General features: G+C 40.9%; 3 protein-coding genes and 1 long non-coding RNA gene across 8 annotated transcripts in view; 2 read left to right on the top strand and 2 right to left on the bottom strand.

Moving 5' to 3' along the window:
• The window catches only part of LOC143367098 (uncharacterized), a 30,828-nt gene extending 24,246 nt beyond the window's left edge, over positions 1-6,582 (top strand). The window contains exon 3 of the long non-coding RNA XR_013084960.1: positions 6,349-6,582. This is a non-coding gene — a long non-coding RNA (uncharacterized LOC143367098). The remainder of the gene's footprint in view (positions 1-6,348) is intronic.
• Positions 1-24,881, bottom strand: part of Gcn2 (eukaryotic translation initiation factor 2 alpha kinase Gcn2) — a 387,266-nt gene that overhangs the window by 226,668 nt on the left and 135,717 nt on the right. For 3 of the 4 annotated variants that reach the window (XM_076808485.1, XM_076808487.1, XM_076808484.1), the window contains exons 3-4: positions 1,814-2,075; positions 1,361-1,601 (exon numbers count right to left, since the gene is read on the bottom strand). The exons of the other annotated variant lie outside the window; for it this stretch is intronic. In XM_076808485.1, the coding sequence (XP_076664600.1) occupies positions 1,361-1,601; positions 1,814-2,075 (503 nt within the window). The remainder of the gene's footprint in view (positions 1-1,360; positions 1,602-1,813; positions 2,076-24,881) is intronic. 4 annotated transcript variants of the gene reach the window in all.
• Positions 1-24,881, top strand: part of LOC143367013 (uncharacterized) — a 236,059-nt gene that overhangs the window by 164,458 nt on the left and 46,720 nt on the right. The window lies entirely within an intron of this gene.
• LOC143367041 (uncharacterized) lies at positions 21,497-24,754 on the bottom strand. 2 transcript variants are annotated; one of them, XM_076808654.1, is made up of 3 exons: positions 24,570-24,754; positions 24,401-24,484; positions 21,497-24,305 (listed from the first exon to the last, which is right to left on the bottom strand). In XM_076808654.1, exon 3 carries the CDS (start codon positions 22,334-22,336, stop codon positions 21,554-21,556), a length of 783 nt encoding a protein of 260 aa, XP_076664769.1. In that variant the 5' UTR covers positions 22,337-24,305; positions 24,401-24,484; positions 24,570-24,754; the 3' UTR covers positions 21,497-21,553. The 2 variants fall into 2 exon arrangements, with proteins under 2 accessions (XP_076664769.1, XP_076664768.1); XM_076808653.1 differs by having other exon boundaries at positions 24,401-24,754.

Genomic DNA, 24,881 nt, shown 5'->3' with positions numbered 1-24,881 from the left:
AAAAACATAAGGAATCCATTGGTGTCGCTTCCATATCGATACGTTAAAGAATAAAAAATTATTTCATTTCTGAAACAGGTATGAATCCGCGACCTTTTCATGTGCGCTCGAACTAAAATGGGACCCTGAACACTGCACGGCCAGAATTTGGCCGCCGAGGCGGGCTACCGGCCGCCGCCGTCGACCGCCGCCGCCGACCGCGGCTAGGAAACTCGACCTTAAAGCTGGGATTTCCAATGCGTGGCTCGCCGCGACGGCCGGCGGCGGTTCCGCTAGTGCAAGGGAGAAACAGATGCATACTTTTCCCTTGCACTAGTGGGACTGCCGCAAGCCGCCGCGGCGAGCCGCGCAATGGAAATCCCAGCTTAAGACGGCTCCTGGACCATGAGAATTTACCATCTCACGTTGTTTCAACCAGCTTCTGAACACCGTGGAAGTATTCATCTCAGGTTGTTTTAACTAACACCTGAGCATCGTGGAATAATAAATAAAACATTCTAACTCCTCATAAATCCAGATCAAGCAATTCATACGAATTCTATCATTGCCTAGCCATTGAGATCAATTCCTGCCATATCGATTATAGGTATTCTCTTTTGTACCGACCACGAGTCGCAACCTAGATCAGCCAATATCATTTATAATTTATGTTCTATTTCGAACAAGTGTCATTATATCATTTTGCGTTCTATTTCATCCAAGCGTATTTATATTAATTTGTGTTCTATTTCGACCAAGCACAATTTATTATTATAATTTGCATTAGAATCGTTTATATTCCTTTATATTGATTAAAACGTCATCAACTTTGTTAAATAGTTATACGTAGAACGTGTTCCTCATGAATAAACACTGTTAAGAAGAATTCTGATTCGTGAAAGTCATTTTTTTATTGCGCGCCACAGGAACCTATCATAATATCCTGTAACTCGCGTCAACGGCACGCTTAGAAACGTTACATTGGTGACGCGGTGACGGCACATGACGTGATTGGCGCGCACAAGTCGTATTAGTACATATGTGTTCTCCTTTTACTACGCGTAGAGATTTTCCCGGTAACCCGGCTCGCAAACATTCGCGGCTGCTCTTCGCACACAAGAGCAGAAGCTGGACAGGTCTGGTCTAAAATAACCCCGAGAATCGATTGATATTTTTTTCTATAAATGTTCGATACAACCCTGGATATGCAAATTGAAATTCCGTTATTACCTGGTTTGAACTTCGTATGAAACCAAGAATTGCATTCGTTATATTTTTATACCTTCACATAAATAACTTGTGAATAAAGTACATTACTTATCTTTAAACTCTAAACTTCTACTAAAATAACATTTAATAAACAATCGCATAAACTGCACACCTTTGTTGTGATCGAAGTGTAGCAGTTTCGTGCCCTTATGTTCACATGAGAAACCATCGGAACTTTCACAACTACTGGCGCATCTTCTTCGAGTATAAATTTGTGACCTCTCTTGAGGAGATGACGGTATTGATTGAGATGGATTGTTTGATCGATCGCTGCTTATGCGAATTGATTCTTTTCGATCCCGAATCTCAGCTTTTAGAGCTTCCTGTCTTTTTTGAATTTCATCCTGTAATACCTGCAATTTTTTATTATCAATAATATAATTAGTAAGTATATTACCGTATATTTGCTTACAGTAATTCAACTAATAATTTTTCAAGAAAAATAATAAATAAATTATGCAAGAAGCTAAAGTTTCCCAAACCGGGTCTGGCAAATACTAAACTTTACTGACTTGCCTTGTAACATCATATTGTTTATATGTTAAGATATGGTAAATTTTATAACCTGTCTCTCTTTGTCTTCCTTTAGTTGTTTTTCCAACATTTCGTATTTAACTTTTTCTTCGTGTCTGGAAACCATTTCTTCATAAAAGCTGCTATAGCTTGGCTTGTTGTTCTCATGTAGATATTTCTGAACATGCTGGGCTAATTCAAAAATCACTACCTCTCCTTGTAATCGTCTTGTAAGATCCATTAATTCAGAATTTAATACTGCAATCTGTTGGTGGGATAAGCCTCTGCTATTCTGTAGCTCTATAGTCGGTATTCTGTAATTTTTAAAGTTAAAATTATAGGTTAGCATTAAAAAGTTATACAGTATGTTCGACTCCTGGGGGAAAATTTAAGGGTTGATTCTAGACACCAGAATAAGACGAAAATCAAGAATAACGATATTACGCTTGAGGCTTCGTTTGTTCGTTATAAGCGTTTAAATATATGCTTAAAACTAAGTGTTACGTCCCGAACCTCAAATTTTTTTGTTATCAACCAGAATGTGCATCGACAACGCCTAGCGTTCTGAGAAACCCCAAGTCGAGGATACTCTTGCTTATTGTATAACAATTTTATCTCTGACAAAGGAGACCTCCGGTGTGCGTGAGCGTGCGTGTGTGTGTGCATGAAATTATTTAGATATAGGCCGTCAAAGTTGATGAAATTTCATCTCTTAATGTCTTGAAAATGGGAGCATGTATAATGCGTCAGAGAAAGTTGGAATGCGTCAGAGAAACTTTCCACAGAAACAAAGTAAAATATCTTTGAATTTACCCTCGTAATTATTTTCTCAATGTGTCATAATGTGTCACCGAGTGTCATGCTGTAACAAGTTTCTTGATATACAGTAACACGTCAAGTATTATATCCAATTGAGAACATTTGCGGAAATTTGCGAGTTTTTAAGATACTTAAATGTAAAGTGCCAAGTGTATTTAGTATATGAATAAAACAGCATTCGTTATTTTAAACAACACTTATAATCCATAGTTTTATTATTATTTTCGACAATATACTTTATCTACGTGACCTACTAAACGCAGAAATGTTGGGATTTTTTTCACTAGAATCGGTACAAAATAAAATTAATAATTTTTTAAAAAAAAATTGAAATTAACGTCGTTCCCGACAAACAACTCCACGCTTCCGCCACTATCCCTAAAAACTCAACTTTAACCTCTTCCTCAACCACTGGGCCATCCAAAAGATGTAGAAGACCTTAGCGGTCCTCATCTCGCGATGGTCAAGTATGAAATCCTCTTCCCCTCTTCGCCCCACAAGGCACGAGCTCCTCCCTCGCATCTAAATCTGAACAAGCTCCTCGTCCCAAAAGCCCTCCCAAATCAAGAGCATGATTCACTCCCCAAAAGCCCTCTTAAATCGAGGCCCCGTCTCACCCCCTTTCTAAGACCCACGAAATCAAAGCCACTCTTATCCCATTCCAACCAAAACACCCAAAATTCATCCACTGGGTTGAGTACGCATTATCTAGAGACGTGGTACCGTCTCGACGCTAAGTACATGTTCGACACACTATATATACAGGGTAGCCTACGGTAGACTGGACAGCAGGATATCTCCTAACGTAATGGAGATAAAAACAAAAAATATATGGAATTGCATGATTCGAGGGGGCCAATGTATTAGCGCAGACGATTTTTTTTATTATTATTTTAAAAGATACGATGGTCGAGCTGCTCGGTTTTTTAAATGGAACTATTTTTTTGAAGAGGTGAGTTGATAGTGAGTACCAAGACAAATTCAATAAGCATTAATGTATACACTTGATTTCCACTGGTTTTTTGAGATATTGCGCTTGCAAATTTACTGATTTTCACTGGAAGAAAACCCGCTGAAATAGCAAGGACCAGGGACGGCCTTGCTGGCGCCACTAGTAGCCTTGCCTGTTGAAACAGATACCTACCTGCCAAAGGTCTACGCCAGGAATGGCAGGCCTAAAGGCAGGACAATTCTTTTCCGTCAGAAATGATACTTAAATAGGTACATCTGCGGTATCAAGAAGCGCACCGTTACTTTTATTTCGCAGTTGCTTCTACGCTCGGATGGTCGGTTCTTTTGGGAGGGATGCAAGCTCGATTGGTTAGGTTAGGATGCGTGAAAGTTGCTAGACTAAATTTCAACCATAGGGAGCAGATTGTATTAGAACCAATCGAATGTGCATCCCTCACCAACGGCTGTTCTCTTGAAGAGGCCCTCTTCACAGCAGTACCTCCTCCCCAATGCCCATCTTCTCTCGCAGGGAATACGTCAACGCATGCTTTTGTTTTGATATTGAAGCTCGTGTTTATACTCGAGAGGACCACGCGTCGACAGCGGGCTACCCCTTTTCTTCTTGTGTCTCTCCATGAGGTGTATTGATGGTGGATTGTAGGAGCGTAGATGCCGGGATGCCAGTCATTGAATTCAGGAGACGATAGAAACACTTTATTACAAAACACACATGTACTATAATTAAAGTAAATCGTATTCCTCTCAAGCAGGAGTACTGATAATGATTGAACTTGCGCCCCACTTCGCGCAGACCGATTACACGGAGGGTAGTCGGGTCATACAGTGCACAAATGATACAGGGTAATTCAGAAGCAATGTCCGTCAAGGAGATGCGGCCTGGTACCCCGTGGCGAGGACAGACTTTCCCAGTGCCTCACCCGACTTTTATGGCTTTTTTCGGAAAAAGGTATGAATCCAGGGCCGAACGTAGCGAATTGCGGCCGAGCCCCCACAGTCGAGGGTACAATATCCATTACAGCGTATTAAGAAATTCTTTTCTTCATCGTATCGAAAGGGAAGTGCCGCCAATGGATTACTTATGTTTTTCTGATGAAAATCATACCAAATATCATGCAAATCGGACTATTTTTAAATAAGGAACACAAATTGCTTGTGTCAAAGCATGCAATGACGTATTCCCTGCGAGGGAAGGTGGGCATTGGGGAGGAGGTATTGCTGTGAAGAATCCGATTGCTACTAATACAATCTGCTCCCTATGGTTGAAATTTAGTCCAGCAACATTCACATCTCTTAACCTAACCAATCGAGCTTGCATCCTTCCCAAAAGAATCGGCCATCCCAGCGTAGAAGCAAGTGCGAAATAAAAGTAACGGTGCGCTTCTTGATACCGCAGATGTACCTATCTAAGTAGCATTTCTGACGGAAAAGATTTGTCCAGCCTTTGGGCCTGCCATTCCTGGCGTAGACCTTTGGCAGGTAGTTATGTGTTTCAACAGGCAAGGCCACCCGTGGCGCCAGCAAGACCGTCCCCGGTGCTTGCTATTCCAGCGGGTTTTCTTCCAGGGAAAATCAGTAAATTTGCAAGCGCAATATCTCAAAAACCAGGGGAAATCAAGTGTACACATTAAAGCTTATTGAATTTGTTTTGGAACGCACTATCAACTGATCTCTTAAAAAAAACAGATCCATTTAAAAAACCGAACTTGACCATCGTGTGACTTGACCATTGAGTAGACTTATTTCATTAATATCTCACCACGCCTGCAATATTTTCGAAATTTAAAGGCATTTCTCTGATGTAAACCGCATATAAGCTTTCGAATAAGACCTAATTCAATAAAATTGGTACATGTATGACAGAGATATCGTAATATCGTTTTATGAATCAGTCGCAAACGGTGATTTTTCTTCTTCGACCAAATGTTCGTCAATATAATACGTATACGTACGCGTTACACGTACACCTTCAAAAGAAACTAACACATGTTTCGTTCGTCGACTCTCGGGATCATTCGGCAGGGATGGTTATCCGTGATTGTACATATACCTATATTACTATTGAATTATGACCGGTGAAGTGTCATCAATCATAACCTACCAATGTCAAATAAGGTAAGTTGCCCAAATTTGAAATGTCAAGAGTTTTTACACTAAATAGGAGACTGAATTATTGTCTCAATTAACAAGGTAAGTCGCCAAATTTTTTTAATAGATTTTTTATGTAGAGTCGCAGACTTGGAAGTTGTCCGGAGAAGGTTCACCAGAGAAGTATCTTCATTCACGCAAGTTTCTGGCAATTTATCAAATAAGGTAAATCGACAAAATTTGTCAAAAGACATAGCGTTAAGAATTAAGAAAATTATGGCGGACTCCTTGCAATGTAGAGCAAGTCACATTAGTGAAGTAAGTATGCTGGAAACCCATATCCCTTGATACTTTTCAATCTTTTGTGAAAGATATATGCGTAATACTTTATTATTAGAATCCACAGTAGTTCCCATGCTATTCATTAATTGTATTAGTTTCCAATTAACAATATTACAATTCATCAATAAACATACTAAATTAATTTTATTCCAACACCAATAAATTGTGCGTGAAAAATATTGGATCTCTTCGTTCATTTTCGCTAAATTACCATTAGCATTTAAATTTCCTGCAATAAGACTTTCCACCGTACGCTCTCACCTGCTTTGGGCACATTATGTAGTCTCTACACTTACTATAGCAAAGGCCACTCTATTAAGAATATTTAGTTGTATAACTAAAACAAATGTGGCTTTCATATATTTACAGATAATCGAAGCAGAAGATGATGCAGTGTGATCTACGTTGGACTATGTACGCACAAATTTGCAGGTAGGGTTTTGCATGCGCAATTATTCATTCATTTATCTTGACATATGAGCACGTATGATAATTTATAAATAATTAGTAAATATGTCCTATTTCAGTTAACAATGCAGACGAAGTAAATTATTTCAACAGCTGAAAGAGAAAGTAACCCTGCTGCATGAGCAAATGAAATAAGCACATTTTCATGTATATGTATAAAATAAAAAATTTATTTCTTTAAAATTATTATATTATAGATAATATCCCCATAAAAAAAATTTCAAAAAAGTAAAAAAAAAATACGCCAAATACATGAAAAAGTCGAGGACGGAAAAAGGTATTATCAAATAAATCACAAAAAATAGAAGATAATAATATAATATTGAAAATTCTCTGAAGTCGTTCCCTATGCAAATTATCTTTGTCAAAAAAAGTTGGATCTCCATAAAAAACTTTAAAAAAGTAAAAAAATAGAAGATAATAATAATTACAAGATAAAACAGATATGAATTCAAAATGAGCTGCAAGTACATAATAGTGCTTCCAGTCAAATACTTGGCGTGGCTAGGCAAGGTCAAGGTATCGATGAATAAGAATTATTTAAAAACGCAAAATAATGAAAGTGTACTCATATTGTCAGAGTTTTAAATTGTCAAATTATCTGAAAGCTTGTGAGGAGAAAGGTATCGGTGTCGATGAATGATCTTTTAATTACGTTAAAACGCAATATAATGAAAATGTACTCATATTGTTAGAGTTTTAAGTTGATAAATTATCTGTAAGCTCGCGAGAGGGAAGGTATGGATATTGATGATCTGAGAATACCTTGCCTCGCCACGCCAATTATTTGACTGAAAGCACCTTCATCTACTTGCAGCTCATTTTGATTTCACATCTTTTTTTTATTTTTGTAATTATTATTATCTTCTATTTTTTGTGATTTATTTAATTTTATGTACTTGGAGCAATTTTTTTTACTTTCTTGAAGTTTTTTATGGTGATTTTATATGAATACCGGGGTAATATGATCGTACTTCCGCGTATTAAACGAAAAGCGAAGACAAGAGTTTTGTACATATTGAATGCGACGAAGTGTCAACTTGGTGATGCAGGGAAAATAAACAATATCGGCATAGTCAAACAATGAAAGGACAACTAACTGGGAGACAAGCAGTTTTTGACGAGTGGAGAGGATTCTTTTAAATGGATACAGTAGTTTTAAACGGAGACTAGTAGCTAGGAGTTTTGTAGATACGTGAGAGGTAAAGTTCCAGGAGGATTCGAAAGTAACACCATGTACTTTTAAAGAGGATTTCACTGGGATTATAGTTTGATTTATTGAGATAGAGAATGATGCGACATCTTGAAGGAGGGTAAATGAGCCGGCGAGAAGGAAAGTGGATTTTGAAGGATTCAAATGAAGGCCATGTGACGATGACTACCCCTGAATCCTGCGCGTATGGTAGAAAATTGAGGGAAAGGGTTACAGATTACAACCTGCTGCGAACGTCGAGTAAGATAAGAACGAAACCAGTCGAGAGCTGAGCCATTAATGTTAAAGTTGCAAATTTTGTTGATAAGCAAATCATGATTTAAAGTATCGAAGGCTTGTAAAAAAGTCAAGCGAGACGATACATGATATTCGAAGCGAATCAAAAGCCCTAAGTACCAAGTTCGACATATGGAGAAGCGATGTTGTGGTACTAAAGTTTGGTCTGAATCCAGATTTAAACAGCGGCAATGCATTAGTGTTGATAAGGAATTTTTGTAGTTGTAAAGAGCACAGCTTCTCGAGAATTGTAGAAAGGAAAGGAAGGGTAGAAATGGGGCGGAGAGAATTTAGGGTCACGAAGCGACTACACGAGCGGCAGGAGAGACAAAATATATCCCAAGGCAAAGCGGTTTGCGCCTGTACGAGCGACAGGACAAACAAAAACCTCCCGTTTGCCAGTCAAATAGTAATAGTAAAAACGGAAGTTAGCCAGACGCGCATGCACGAGCGGCATGACGGTTGGTCTTTCCTATGTCCTGTACGAAAGCACGTGGTCAACGGCATGTTGAAACGCGAAAGGGCCGTCCTTGTTCTAATGCATGTAAAAGAAACAGGGGAAAAATATATAGATATATTGTTTCAGGGGAAAAAATCTAGGAACAGGATAAGCCTTTTGAGGAGAGCCCGGATATAGGAGCAAATAAAGAGAATGAAAGGGTAGAGGAAAATAACACGGAAGAAGTACAGGAAAAAATTCTGGTTGATGACATTTTGATAGCCCTAGGTAGTGACCCAACGGAAACGAATGCGGAAAAAGTTAAATTATATTCGTCCATTAAAAAGAGATGAAAACATTGATTTTTTAACGGCATAGAAGAGAAAGGTAAGGATGCACTGTTAAAAAATTATCCGCCACTGACGGTCTTGGAAGCACCAAAACTAAACCCGGAATTTGCTACAACATTATTAGAATCATCGGTAAAAAGAGATAACCACGTTGCTGAAAGACATAAACTAGCAACGGCAGCCTCACCAGTGTTGAGATTAGTAGTAAATGCTATTTTGGAAGAAGAGAAAAGGCATCGACAAAGCTGAATTTATTGGTAAACTAAACGATGCCGCCAAAGCTTATAAATTAGATAATATTCGGGCAAACTAAATCACGGAAGGCCTTTATTCTACCGAGTGTAGAGAAACACAGGAAAGCCTTAGTAGAAAAAGCGGAAACAGATGAATTTTTATTCGGGAAAGGGCTTCTAGATAGGGTAAAGGAGGCGAAAGCTACGGAAAAAATAGGTCAGGATATGAAATAACCATCAGGAGCATGAAAAACAACACCCCTACAACCAAAAAGTAATTTAAACTACAGAAGCCTGCGAGCAAGAAGACCAGCTTACGCGCAGCCAGGCTACGGAAATCAACCGGTACAGGCCAGGCCCAACATGTTCTTCAAAAACAAACAGCACCCGTTCAATTCACGAGTGCAGTACCAGAATCGCTTCAAACCAAAGTAGTAGTAAGGCAAAGCGGTTTCTAGACCAGGTCCTCTGAGGGGAGCACGAGGGCGGGTTGGGAAGTGAGGACGCGCGGGGGAGCGCGGTTGGGGGAACTATGTGCGCGGGGGGAGCAGGGAGTGGGCAATTGACTGCGCGCGCACCAGCCGCGGAGTGGGGGAAAGCCATAATCAGGGGGCAGAAACTAAGATAGGAACTTCCGGAATAGCGTTTAGACAGGAAGCAGCAGGCTTTCATAATTTAGGTGGCGTTGCTGTCGCGGTATAGTTGTGTTTATATTTGTACATACACGTTGGCTTACGCACACTTCTGCAGCTTACGCTTGCTACACTTGCCGACGCTTACTAACCCTTGCTACGCTTGCCGACGCTTACTAACCCTTGCTACGGTTGCCGACACTTACTAACGCTTACTGACGCTTACTGGCGTTCACCGACGCTTAAACCATTTTCAACGGTTATTTATACTAGTGTTATTTATACTTTTAGGTGTAATATTCAGAATATTCTGAAGCATACAATAGTATTGAATAAGTTTAAAATGAATGTAGACAAGAAAGTAGCGATAGCAAAGAGAGTGGCAGGTAACAAAGTTTCATGTACAGTTTTCCTAAAGTTAAAACTTATATTTTTAGATTATACTTGTAAAATATATGCTATCACATGACAAAAATGATTTGTTTGACTTTGCAGGGACAGGGCAAAAAGTTGATTGGAGGTGTGTAGTGCCAGGCTGCAACTCCAACAGCACTGTAAATAGACATAGCTTTCCCAAAAATGTTTAAGGAGTGAGAAATGGGTGCAAGCAATCAATAATCTCAACCTATATGACCTTACCAGTGAGGAATTGTGTGCCAAATGCATTTTAAGAAAAGTGCCTACAGCATTACAACCGTTCGGCAAATACTGAAAAACGATGCAATTCCTGAGTTAATGTTAAATATCAATTCTTGTGCCGCATCCCCTGTAAGTACCAGTGATGGGAGAATTTTTACAAATATGAAGGTAGAAGACGAGAAGATGCAGGGGGATATTACAATTGAAAATCCGCTGAAGGAATTCATACATATTAAAGTTTTGCCGAGTTACAACGACATGCAGGTTATTTGTTATAGCAATTGTGAAACCCCAGATAAAGGAATAAAACACAACAATACTCAAAGTGCTACCGAATACGCTGATGCTATTGCATCGGAACCTTCTTCAAGTGTACAGAATCCACAATCCTCATGTGAAGATTCTGTTTTGAAAGAACGCAGTATCAATTCAACGCCCAAAAGTTATGAAAGGCGAGTACTTCTCGGCTCAGTAACTAGGAAAAGCAAATTGACACCAGTAGCTAGACGTTTACACAATATAGCATATACATTCTCAAAAAAGCACTCAAAATCTATACATAAGCTGAATACGCTAAAAGAAAGATTAGACACTACTGAAAAGTACATGCGAACGGTCCAAATGAAAGAACTAAAAAGTCTATCAAAAGCACAACTAGCATTTGTAGAAATGCACGAGTAGTATTACAATGGGGATTCTAATTCAAATTTGAGTTTCAAGGTCATGATAACCGACCTTGAAATCCAAATTTGAGTTTGAAAATTTGTTTTTTTTTTGCCGGCGGGCGGCGGCGGATGACGTCATAGAGATGGCGGAGTGGTGGGGGTATAGCGCGAGGAGCAGATATCGATACCGAACCGATCTTGAACCGATACACCGAAGTGCATCGAGGAGGAACCGCGGGTGAAGGTGCTACTCTGGAGCGTGGTACAGACTGTCGTTAAGGAAGGAAATATTAATTTTATGATATTAATATAAATGAAAAAACTTCTCGGGGCGCCTAACCAACTCCCCCAAACGCCGTCTCTCTGACATTAGTCTTTTCCGAATGGTACATATAGCGAAACCAACGGAGCTACACACACACACACACGCACGCACGCACGCACGCACGCACGCACGCACACGCACACGCACACGCACACACCATGAGCCCAAACGTCAGCGTATAATAATTTATTTTTATGAGAAATTGTATCAGAAATTGTTTCAGATGATGTCGGGAAAGATCGGCGTTTTTCGACACCGCGTCTTCGAGGGAAAGAGACGGAGCATTACTTTAAAGTTAAAATTCTAGGAGGGCAACAGACACCACTACATAGGGGATAGAATCGCATGCATTCTAAAGCTAACTGTATTTCAAAGCGTTCCGATTTAACGTCGCTGCGTATCGCGCGATCACGCGTAATTCGACTCCTCTGGAGCGGCCGTGCGGGATGATGTCACTTGGCTGCGCGAATGATAGAAAGAATTATGCAGCGTCAGCAGATCTTAAAATTAGATGGCGAGGAGGATGACGGGTGAATGAAATGGAGAAATAATATAGGTTTAAGAAGTATATATTGTTACAAAAAACGATATAGAATAATACAAATATAAATATAAATATAAAAAAATCCAATTAATATATAAAATATAAATATAAATACATATAAAAATACAATTAAAATATAAAATAAAATAGAATACAATATAAAACAATATAAATATAAAAAAAGAAAATAAAATAATAAAACAAAGAAAATACAATTGAATAATAAATATAATATAAAAAGAATAGAATATAAAAAAAGAAAAATATATAAATAGAATATAAATAGAACACAAAAAATATGAAAATTCAATAAAAAAATATATAATAAATATAAAATAAAATATAAAATTAAAAGAAAAGAATATAAAATGAATATAAATATAAAAAATATAAATATAAAAGTAGAAATATAATAATAAAATATAAAAATAGAATATAAAATAAAAAAAATATATTATAGGGGTGGTGGTGGTGAGGGTGACCGCGGCGGTGAGGGTGACGGCTGCGTCGGAGGTGACGGCTGCGAGGCAGCGGTTGCCGTAACCGTCGCACGCCGGGCGACGGTGGCGATGGGGACCGCGGCCGTCTTAGCCGCAGCGGCCCCACTCGCCGATACGGCAGCCATGACTGCCGCAGCCGAGCCGCCATCATGGGGCCTGCCGCATTCTCCGCCGCAGAGGATGGTACCTCCTCCACCAGCCGCGCATTCATTAAGAAATATAAATTCTAGAACACACAATACATCGATATAATATTGATACAAACATATTGAATATCAAACGCACAAAAATAATACAAAGTATTACATACTTGCAGCGGCGGTGAAAGTGGTGTAGGCGGCGACGGCGATGACTGCGGCGAGCCCCAGTCCGGCGACCAGACGCGCGGCGATGGGGGTGACGGCGGTGGCGACGGAGGTGATGGCGGCGATGGGGATGACGGGGGTGATGGGGGTGGCGAGTCCTGAAACATAGCAACCCGCGATATAATATTGACACAACCGTCTGATTTTAATCTCACTCGGTATCAATGATTAAACGCGATAAATGTTAAAAAATATTGTTAAGTACATACCTCTGGATTCTCTCTGCACTCAGGGGCAATCCTTAGTAATCCCATGTTTTTAGAAAAAAAACGATGCTCACAAAAAAAATCAGACTGTCGCAGCCCGATGTCACAAGTTGAATGCAACTGGTCTCGATGCATCTCCTGGCTCTCGCATGTCAAAACCCCCTCCAATGATGAAATCGAGAAATGCATAGCTTTGCAAAGTAGGATGCCTTTGTTCTTCGCCATATTCATTACAGGCCACCTGCATTTTCGCTGACCATTCTCCTCCATGTACTTATCTTCTTCTTCACTGAGCGTCCTCTCCTTATTCACACGCATCTTCTTTCCCTTCTTCTTTGACACATCATTCGACTAGACCATACCACTTTGATCGCATATCAACCATGTATCGAACATGTATTAAACTACTTTGAACATGTATCGAACCACTTTGAACGTGTATTGAACGTCTATCGTACCACTTTGAACATCTATCGAACGGGTGTCGAACGTCTATCGTACCTCTTGGAACATCTATCGTACCACTTTGAACATCAATCGAACGTCTATCGTACCACTCTGAACATCTATCGAACGTCTATCGGACCACTTGAACATCTATCGAACGTCTATCATACCACTTTGATCATGAATCGTACTACTTCTACATAATAATTACAACTACCGTCTTAATCTAGCGTACATGCAGAAGGTTGGAGGTTGAGGTGGGTGAAGAAAAAACAGTTATGCATTAAAAATTGATTATATTTTATTTGTGTATTTCCCTCTGGCGTTTAGCCCACCAGTTGAATATTTTAAATACATTTTGCATGGCACAGTGCTTTGCGTGTCTGCCACATCGCAGAGTATTAACTACGTTTAGCTTATTTAGGGATTTGATATCCTCGTAGTCAATGTCTAGCGTCTCGATGATCACGTCCGCTCTCGTATTTTCATCGAGGAAATCCACGAGCCAATCGCGTTTCTGCAGCCCTTTAACGTATACGACATGGGGCGTGTCATCTTCCTCGTCGATCGCATCGGCTACAGCTTTCATAATTAGGTGTTTAGCCATACTGTACGGAACGTCTCCATTTTCCCAACGTAGTCCATGATGTTTTGCCACCAACCACCGGATGCTCGATATGTCGGATTTTGTAAGAAGATATTGTGGCATCGAACTCCCAAAAATATAGTGCGAGAGAATTGTTCCCTTTCGTAGGATAGCCACTTCCTTCGCGACAAATCTTCCATCGACGATGAACCCTTGCAGGTCAACGAATGTTGGTACGATCATTATCGATACAATTTAGAGGTCCGTTTGCTTCCAAGACAGACTGGAGAATGCAGTCTTTCTCGTAAAGCATCTCGATTTTCACGATGAAATTTTGTATGAATTCGGTACAGGAGAGGGCGGGCAAGTAGCGCAGTAATTTAATTGATTTTGCGCACCACATTTGTCAGCGGATTGTATTCAACTACCCGATCGTGCAGAATCAGACAGTAGGCCGTAGTATTTGCAGGTACGTTTTCTTTACAATCAAATTCTATGCGCACGTCCACGGTGCTATTCTTGATCGACTCATTTTGTCGCGAGCAATCAATCACCACGAGGGGGCAAAATTGCAAAAATTGGGCCACGGTGAATAATGCCTCGTTGCAACTATGTCCGTAATACGATTTACGAAAATGCGTATACATGTTAAATACGATGGTGTGCCTATTCTTGTCAAAGTCCAAGTTCATGTCATCGTATGGGTAAAATTCCGAGTTGAGAAAAAGTTTTACATTGGTCAATATGCAGTGGTCGAATCGAGTAACATCTTCAGTCATCACATTCTTTCGAGCAGTCTGTAGAGCAAAGATAATGTATCGCGGCTTCTCCAACTGTGCAGCTGCCTTCACGGCCCACGAATGCTTGGTCGTGCTTTGTAAGAGAGGATACTCATACATATCCCACGAGCGAAAACTAATGCTCAGGTTTTGTCCACTTTCCAAAGCATGTAGCAACGACAGCTTATTAACGTCGTTCAGCGTCACATGGTATTAAAATTAATTCGTGACGCGCATTAATAACCATGCTTTTGTAGTCCTCGCAAAATCCCAACAAATATTTTAGCGGGATGCAAAAATTGAAATGATTTTTCACTATTAGCTCATCATGCCGTTTCAAGCCCCATCCCGCATTCTCCATATTTTTGTCTTCATCAGATGTCATCGATATATAGTTTTTAAGTGTGCTAGTTATTCCAACGTTTCTGTTGCGATCAATCTCCACACCATTCAGTTCGTATCGAATCTCATCAAATATGAATGCCATGCAATTACTTCCCAACATCACCGTTGATACATCATTCGGCTTATTTATCGTCAATTTCCCCTCCAGGTAGAGGAAACTTTCACACGGTAATGTGTATAAATCCTGTTGCTGTATAGGTATTCTTATCTCATCGCTGTATCCAAACGTTGTGTTGACGTAAGGGTTGTATGTGTGAGTCTCAAGCTTGACGATGCGATCATCAAACGTCGGCTTCGCGCCAATGCTTAGAATGTCGGTCATTTTTCAACTTAATTGCGTACAATGAATCCCAGCGATTTCAAAAATGCAATGTTCGCAGCACTGAGCCTCTTCTTTTTAGCGTAATCAGAGCTGTTGCAGTTGTTGTTCTTGTTGTTGTTGTTGTTGTTGTTGTTGTTGCAAACAACTTCGTTTCGAAGAAACGTGTTTCTGAAGTCGTTCAACACAAGCATCTCATTCGGCCGCACCACATGTATTATCATCGACGTCGTCGTACGTGCAGTCTGATGGTAATCTCTTCACCTCGAAAATCAAGCAACCGTCCGTCTTGATCCACAACGCGTATCGTTAGATCCGAAATGACCTGTGTGGTGATTGGAAGGTAAATGATCTGCGCGGGCGTTTCCGATATCATATATTCCGGCGGTACTCTGGGAGAAAATTCATGTATCGTATGTACGCGCTTCCCATTGCTGTACGCGCCAGCGGTCACCCTACATTCTATGCGAATAATGTTCACATTCATGATAGTAATCGGATCGTCCGATTCGTGCTACTGTCCCGGTTCTAATACGCGATTCGTCGAGAATCCCAGTAACGATCCAATGTTATTGGGCTTCGTAAAGTCTACAATGAACGAGCAGTACATCTCACTTTTCATGGTGTTGTTGTTGGGGCGCAACACTATAGGATACTCATCATTGTCGCCGCCATCGTTGGCATCGGTGCCATCGAGATTTTGAGGATACCGCTCGAGTAATCGCTGTTTCAAATACTTGGCAATGGCGTCTAATTCGTATGAACCGTGGGGAATCGTGATGTATTCATGGCTGGTGTCAACGCTGCTGTTGGTCTCATAGTTTGTGGTGAAGTAGAATTTATCGTTGCTCGAATCGATGTTGGGTATTGTATGGTAAGTTTCAAGGGTTGTTAGGCCAAGCTCGTGATCATCGGCGCTCAAATCTATGGGTGGAAAGTAGCTCACCGCGAGGGTGCTACTCTTGCCGGTTAGAGTGAATGTTAACGACATATTCCAAGCTGTACGACTGGACTCGTACTGAATCAAAGTGGTGAGAAGTCAATCCTTAAATTTGCAGCCAATCGTTTGTAGAAAGCGTAGACATAGTTGGCCACAATTGCTCTGATTGTACTCCTGATAAGGCGCGTGATTGTATTCGATTTTCACGACATCTTTATCCAGATATTGTACCAATTCCTTAGGCGGTCGAAGATTGCCAAAGATGTCGAAGTATACAGCTCGACGCCCCCTCTTCGCATGCGCCACCCAATGAGTCCCCGGTCCCTCGACATTATCCAAATTCACGATACCGCTCTCGTTTCGACGTACTCCTCCAACAGGTAGTGCATCGCGCATAAAAACACCTCTAAAAAATGGAATACGCATACGTTTTGCCAACTCCCCCAATTGCGCATCTGTAGTTACGCTCTCGAGCATTTTTATTGTCTTTTCGGCGTTTTTTTTTCGTTTCGATATTCCGTGTCCGCGCTTGTATGGTGCGAGATAAAGTAAATTATGACGCTGCATTTCCTGCAGCTGATGTTGCGCCGCCTTATTATCGTTTACCGTCTTGGCGATCCCCGCTGCTCCACCGGCTAATGATCCGATAACACCTAGCAGCGGGAGAAGTGGTAATATGCCACCTCGTATTGCCACCGGAAGTATCCGCCTTTGCGATGCTCTCCTTACAGTCCTTTTGCGGGTTTTTATTTTCATCCCCATTCCGATTTTCGTCTTAGCTTTCATAGCTGCCCAAACAGCTGTATCAGCACCTCTTTCACCCAGAGTCGAGTCTCGCGCAACGATGCGTTTTCGCGCTTTGTCAGCGAGAACCTTATCTGCCGCGTGCCTTTCACCGAGGTCGTTGCTACGCGAATATGCAATATCGTGTTCGCGACACGCTGCGTCCAACGGATTGATGCCTCGATCGCCTCTAGCTAATCGTTTTGCCAGATGAGTTCCTGGACCACAAAACTGATATCCCGGAATATGTAATTCGATAGGTAACGCGTTTATCGCCCGATTTAACAGGCCACAACCTTTCTTTACTCTCTTCGGCGACATTCGCTGCAGTTTTTAATCAATGGTGCTGGACCGTCGATATGCGTTCGCTGCCAAGGGCCATAATAATGTTCCAAGCACCGACGATACTGCTGAACCTCAGAATCCGCATTTATATGCTCGATGTGTCTGCCAAACTCTCGCAGTAGAATAATCTTTCGTATATATTTCAACTGCTCAGCGGTTAGGTCTCGAATATCACAATTATCCGACAGGATCAGAAGCATTTTGAATAATGTGGGGTGTGACTGTTGTGTGCGTGTGCGTGTGCGTGTACGCGTGAGCGGCGTGCGTCCGGGGCGACGCTGCTGGAACATCTCGTTGCGAGGCGTGTGGCGTGTGCCTCGAGGATTCGAGGTGGCCCTGAGATTTTCTCGAGTCTTCGAAACGCGTCTGGAAGCCGTGACAAAGGCGAATCGCGGTCGCCGACAGGAGAGCAGCGCCCGGCGGCGACCGACCAGTTTTGTTTTTGACTGGCTTGCGAAGCGATGCGATGTGAACCGAGAGAGTGTAACCGTTTTCATTATACTTTTTATTCCTAACGAGTGAAGTATATTCATTTGCTGTCCTAAACCCTCCTGTCTGATCCCACAATAATGAGCTGTTTTGCTCCGGCGCGAGCATATAAATAGAGCGCACCGCAGCTTCGACGTATCAAAATCATTTTTCGCAGTTCACGGAGAGGATGCGATTCGTGCGACAACCTGTGGCGATACGCGTGACTAATTTTGATGATAAATCGCAAATGATGTCTCCGAAAACGAGACGCAGACACGGTAGCATGCTACCAAACACTATACGCTGCCTCATTTGTGGTCCATCAAATTGTGGAAAGACCAAAGTGCTGGTCAGCTTGTTGGAAAGTCCTCACGGCGTGTGCTTCGAGAACGTGTACGTGTATTCCTAGTCGTTGCAACAGCCAAAATATAAGTATTTGGAGAATTTATTGACTCCGATAAATGAAATTCGCTACTTTACGTTTTCGAATAACAGTGACGTCATCCCACCGAGCGAATCGCTTCCGAATTCCATTTTTATCTTTGACGACGTGGCATGCGACAAGCAAGATACGATAAGGGAATACTTTGCAATGGGGCGCCACTCGAACGTTGACTGCTTCTATCTCTATCAGACGTATACAAAGATTCCCAAACATCTTATACGCGACAATGCGAATCTGTTGATACTGTTTAAGCAGGATGGTACCAACTTGAAACATGTGTACAACGATCATGTAAACACTGATATGTCTTACGAGGATTTCTGCGCTTTGTGTCGTAATTGTTGGCAGCGGGAGTATGGTTTCATGGTGATAGATAAAGATAGCGCGATGTCCAATGGACGTTATAGAAAGGGATTTAACGAGTTTGCGGTACCATGAGATGCTCAATCGTCGTCAACACGTCGGTGGGAAAGCAATGTCGGCGATACAATGATGATTAGTAGTCAAGAGATTAAGAATCGTAAGAGAATAGCGATGGTAATTGCAAAAACCAGCGAATCCATTCGCATGTAACATCAGTCTTTGAAGACTGACAAGATGGATGAAGATATCGCGCTGGAAATATACTTTAAACCTATTACCGAGCCCTTAAAACATATTGGGGAAAATACTGCTGAGACAGAAGCTGACATATCACCTGCGACGAGTATGAGCATCGAAACATTAACGCTTAAAACAAAAATCCGGCCGAAATGGAACGCATCGCGTAAAAGAAATAGTAAACAGTCATACATGTCATTGGAAAATTCGCTTGTAACCTCCACACCAATTCAATCGAAGCGGAAACGGCTGAATGTCACATCAAACGATTCCACGGTTCCTCCTGCGTCAATAAATACATTTCCCGATGTACAGTCGCTCACAACCAATGATGACGAAGATGTGTTTGAAACTTCTGCCGATGAATCGCTGCAGCATCTATTACAGAGCAACTCCAAACATCCGAGGGGCAAGAAACGTTTCGCAACCATTTCGGTCTGCTGGGACAAAAATACATGAGCGCAATCCTAAATGGTGATAGGGATACAACCATAGATTATGTGTACGGTGTACACTTTGGTGGTAGTGGAATGATGCTGGGGGATAAGGCTTTCGGTATGGACAAGGATGATAATATAATCATAGACGGTATAAGATATGGAGGAACGCCCGGTCTGTACAAACTAATTTTCAAGAGAATTCCCGATGATGCTATATACACAGATGCTGATAAACAAAAATATAAAAGTATACTGCTGATGACGAATGCTCACAGACGTGGCCATAGCGCACAAAATCCCATATTGGGTAACAAAGGATACAAGTACAAACATGTAATTGCGCCACTACTACCCCGTATATTGGTCAGTAATGCGGGGAAAGGTCTAAGGACACCGCGAGTCATGGTGGTAAACGATAACAAGATCGATTATGTGCACTGGGATGATCCCAACGAGCTGGTGGACCGATTCCGTTAGCTGGAAGTGTCGTGTCAGGCGGGTAACAACTCGAATGACAACGAGAAACTATCGATTATTGAGGAACTCCGCGAGGTAGGCCTCATTATAAATTAAACCGTGCGCCGATGAGGTGCACTGTATGCATCGAGATTCCGATCAACAAACTGGGGGTATCGCTCGAGAAAAGTGGAGCAGCAAGAATGGACTCTTACAAATGGAGCGGCATGCTTCGAAATTATATGCGTGATACCGCTCTTTGCGTGACCGGTGCCGACTTTGATGCAAAATCCCGCAAGATACGACGCGTAGCTCAGCCAGTGGCCGACACAGATGCCGTTAATAAACTATATATGGAAAAGAGCATTAAACTTTTGAGAGAGCAGCAGGAAGAATTAGAGATGAAGCTGGTCGCGTTTCAGAGAGATATGCTGACGTTGCAAAACAGCGTTCAAAAGATATCGCAAGCATTGAATCCTATCCCGCAGCAACAATGCGAAGGAGAATCATGCGAGACGGTTGAACTTGTCCAGAATTTCCTTGGGGCGGTGGAGAGCACATAATGCACGTACACGATAATTATCGCATCATTCGTGGCAAAGATACATCTGCGATCAAACATGCAGCCCTTATCGAAATCTATGAGTGAAGAAAACCATGACCACAAAAAGCTACAACTTGTGGAGGAATTGCACGCTCCAGCTCGAAGACATTTTCCTCGGAGGCGCGTCATAGAGCGTGGATACGACGATTTGTGGCAAGCTGACATTGTAGAAATGCGTCCATACTCGCGATTCAACCAGGGTCACCACTACATACTCACCGTCATTGATGTGTTGAGCAAGTATGCATGGGCGTTGCCGCTCAAGACTAAAAGTTGCGCTGAGGTGACTAAAGCGTTTGTAAAGATATTTAGAGATCGATATCCGAAAAATTTGCAAACCGATCAAGGAAAAGAATTTTACAACACCGATGTGCAAAAACTCTTGAAAAAGCACGACATTAATCATTATTCGACGTATTCGGTGATGAAGGCCTCCGTCGTAGAACGTTTCAATCGAACTTTGAAGAACAATATGTGGAGCTCAACTGTTTACGCTCAATGGAACCTATAGATGGACCGATTCACTACCGCGTCTACTTGCAGAGTATAACACGCGAAAACATAGAACCATCGGAATGCGTCCTTACGATGTTACCCCTGCGATCGCCGACAAGCTGCTAGCCACCGTATACAGCAACATAAAGATCGCTGCTCCAGCGAGATTCAAGTTGGGCGAGTTTGTGCGTGTAAGCAAATTTAAAACCATCTTCGATAAAGGCTATACGCCGAATTGGACAACGGAGGTGTTCAAGATAGCCAAAGTACAAGCAACTAATCCCGCGACGTATCTGCTTGTCGATTCCTGTGGAAAACCCGTTGCCGGAGGATTCTATGAACACCAGCTGCAACGCGTCACCGATTCTGATGTGTATCTAGTGGAAAAAGTGCTGCGTAGAAAGGGGGATAAGGTATGTGTCAAGTGGCTGGGGTTTGATAAATCACACAATTCATGGATAAATAAAAATAATGTATTGTAAAATAATAATAATGATACATGATTCAATAAAATACAATGATATATATACATGTGTGAGCAATTTTATTTTACATAATTCCACTATTTTATAAGAACGAGTTAATAAATATAATAATTTTTATTTTACAATGGTACTCTATAACGTCCCCAGGGCAGCGTGTCAGTTGAATCGGGTACGATGTACCGTTTGTCATCGTTTGGACTTAGAGCGATTTTGGATTCCGAAATTGTGTACACTTTGTGCAATTTCGACCGTATGCATGATTGCCTGCGAACCATTTCGATCTCCTTATGCAAACACTGCGCGTAGTCGTCGAAATTTATCGTTCTGACTATGACGTTGGTCTTGACGCCTTTCGCCTTTTTCGTATCTTTTTTACCATCTACGCGGAGTGCATACATTTTCGCTCTAAGACCTACGAATTCGGTCATTATCATCCCATTATTTTCGTCCTTCATCAGCCCCGGAACCTTCTTATTTAAGCGGGGCATATTATATGGATTGTCAGTAGGATAATCGCTTGTGTCGAATCTATTGATATTGTGTTTCATGGTCTCGTAGATATCATCGCATTGAATGTGATAGATGAGGCTATCAGTGTCTGTATATAATATTTTACATTTTTGACCATGCAATGGAGACATGCACTCGTGATGAAATTCGTAGAAACAAATTTTCGATATGTCTAGAATGCACATACCCACGTATATCGGTTTGTTGAATTTCACCTCGAGTTTTCGCAATTCAACAGCTATTAAATTTTCCGAAAAAACACTTCGGCTGTGGAAATTCGGTTTCGCGGTCATTGCGTCCGCGCCATATCGCCCATCCCAGTGTGTTAAAAGTTTTACATATACGTGATTTCGCACATTTACCATAGTTTTGCCAAATAACGCGTCGTTCATCAATTTGCACAAATTTTTTTCGAAATCGTTTGTCGCGCTTGATCTAAACCGTGTATTGAGTTCGATGTAATCGCGGAGCCAGGTAGATTGAGCGAATTGAAGCACGCGGTGTATCTTTGTAATACGAAGACCATGACGCGTGCACTGCTGCAGGTTGCGGTAATGGATAATGTAACGCTGCTTATCCTATAATGTTGCGAGTAGCTTGTCCTGTCTGCTGCCAGGTGGTTTGGCACGCGTTGGGCAGAACGGTAGATCGGCGTGAGCGTTGTACAAACTTTGCGGGTATTCCAGATCTATCTCGAGAATGTATCCCGTGGGCGAATCGACAGCGATCGAAGACACGTCAAAATTTGCGACATCTTCGACCCATTGAAATTTGGCGTATGGTAAGGGCTGGCACATTGCCCATCCATACAAATTGTTTACGTCAAAGTACATCAAGTACGATGACTGTTCCGATGCGTCGTAAGATGGCATGTACTTGTTATTGGCTTGTGCGTATCTTCCGGAACATTGGCTTAAACCGCCACGTATACCGCGTTCGATAAACATGACCATATCAACGTCTGTGAGCAATTCGAACGTAATTTTGGTATGTTTTAGCATCGCATCCCATGTAAAGCCAGGTAAAGTATAATAATGCGCGGAATCTAATCCGTAACTCTTGATACAACTTTCGCGAAAATTTTCAAAAATATCTGCCAATAACAGGACATCTGTTTTCAAATACAAATCGCTGTATTCGCCCAAGGTTCTCATCCCGAAACGCTGCCAGACAGTCTCGGCGTGCGCGTAATCGTTCTCGGATACAGTCTCACCTGTTAACGAACTGTAGAATGATTCGCGCGGTGGTAAGCATGGATCATGCAGCTTGTTCGTGCAATCAAGGTATTCGTACGGAAATGCACCCTTTCGCGTCAATAAATTGAAATCTTCGATGGATATTGTTTCAAATTGGGATCGTAAAATTTTTAATTTATCCGCGCTAAGAAAAGATGCTAATTTGTCGAGACTGGTGTTTATATCAACTTTTATATCAACAAGAATTGTCTGTTTCAATAATAGTTTTGTACATGGTTTTCTTCGGAATTGTTATTCCACGGTTGTAAAAATTTATCAATATAAACCAGAGTTCAGTACTAACAATACTGATATTTGGGAATGTCCCATTAAACGATTTTATTTAGCTACGATCCTCTGTTTGTTTGTTTGTTTGATTCAAATGTGGAAACTCAATTTTAAACCACTTCCAACCATCCAATTCCCTCGAAACTTTGCAGAGGTGCGTAGTTTGGTTGACAATACAAAATTATGAAAAAACTCCGAGTGGGTGAAAAAATTACCTAGTCACCAATAAATAATAACCCATAACAATAAATCAACCATTCTTCAAGCAAACTGTTAAACTGCATACAGCAATAAGAGTAATGTAAATCCACAAACACTAAAAACTAGAAAAAGTATATTAAAAAATTTATAATAAACGATTTTATGAAAAATGCATTAAAAAGTAAAAAATAATTATTTTCTTATACTACAATTTCGATGGTGTATTTGCACATAAAATCGTGGAGCAGGATATCTCGCAACAAATTCATTTCGACACTTGAGGCTATACTAAATTGATTCATATTCTGTTATGAAATATTCTGAACCACGTTTTTATTTAAAGTTGAAAAACACCATCGAAATTGTAGCACAACACTAGAAGTATTTTTTAGTTGTTAGTGCCTTTTTGACAAAATCGTTTAACAGAACATTTTTTTATATTTTTTTTGTTTCTAATCAAGTTATAGTCATTACAATAAATCAATCCAACTTGATTGGAGAATTGAAATTCGACATTCAAGCTTTCGCCCCTTTGAAATGGACAGATAAAAATGGTGTATTTCCTCTTCTTCTTTGACGGTCTTCCTACAATTTTCTTAGGTCGCTCGTACCGAAAGATGACATAGGCAGTGTGGATCTGTAACACATTATGAAGTTCATTAGGAAATACTTAATTGTAGTTTTGTAAACGTACAAAATTTTACTGCAGATGTATAAGCTGTTAAACTTTACCTGAAATATGGTACTTATCATTCCATTTGTCCTGACATTACTGTCCCATAAACCATGTTTGCAGTAATTTGGTAAAGAATCCGCCTGTAACAAATGATCGCAGACATTTCTGTAAGTTTTATATAAAAGTAAAAATTTGTTTCAATAATTCGTCGAACATCATGTATACCTGCGAGGCCCGTGTGAATCAACCTGGCGCATTTGATCGAGCCCGATTCCGTCTGTCTGCTCCTGTGAAGTACAGCTGTTACTTTTTTACCCGTCGGGTACTTGGCTACCCGAAACAACTTCAAGGAATTGAATGCTTTATTGTCTATGGTATTGTTTGATATTAGCTAAAAATGATCGAACAATACCACATTCAATGGCTTGAAGTTGTTCCGGGTAGCCGGTTACCCGACGGGTCAAAAAGTAACAGCTCCACTGTGAACTTAGAAATGTGTCTGAAAAAATTAAAGGGTGAATTAAATTTATTATTTTC

The sequence above is a fragment of the Andrena cerasifolii genome, chromosome 3 (assembly GCF_050908995.1).
Source record: "Andrena cerasifolii isolate SP2316 chromosome 3, iyAndCera1_principal, whole genome shotgun sequence".
NCBI classification, from domain to species: domain Eukaryota; kingdom Metazoa; phylum Arthropoda; class Insecta; order Hymenoptera; family Andrenidae; genus Andrena; species Andrena cerasifolii.
The sequence above is the reverse complement of the archived record's forward strand: the minus strand, read 5'-3'. Positions and strand labels throughout refer to the sequence as shown.

Bases quoted from the DNA above. Each gene is read 5' to 3' on its own strand.
- LOC143367041 (XM_076808653.1), bottom strand. From the start codon at position 22,336: ATGAACGACGCGTTATTTGGCAAAACTATGGTAAATGTGCGAAATCAC.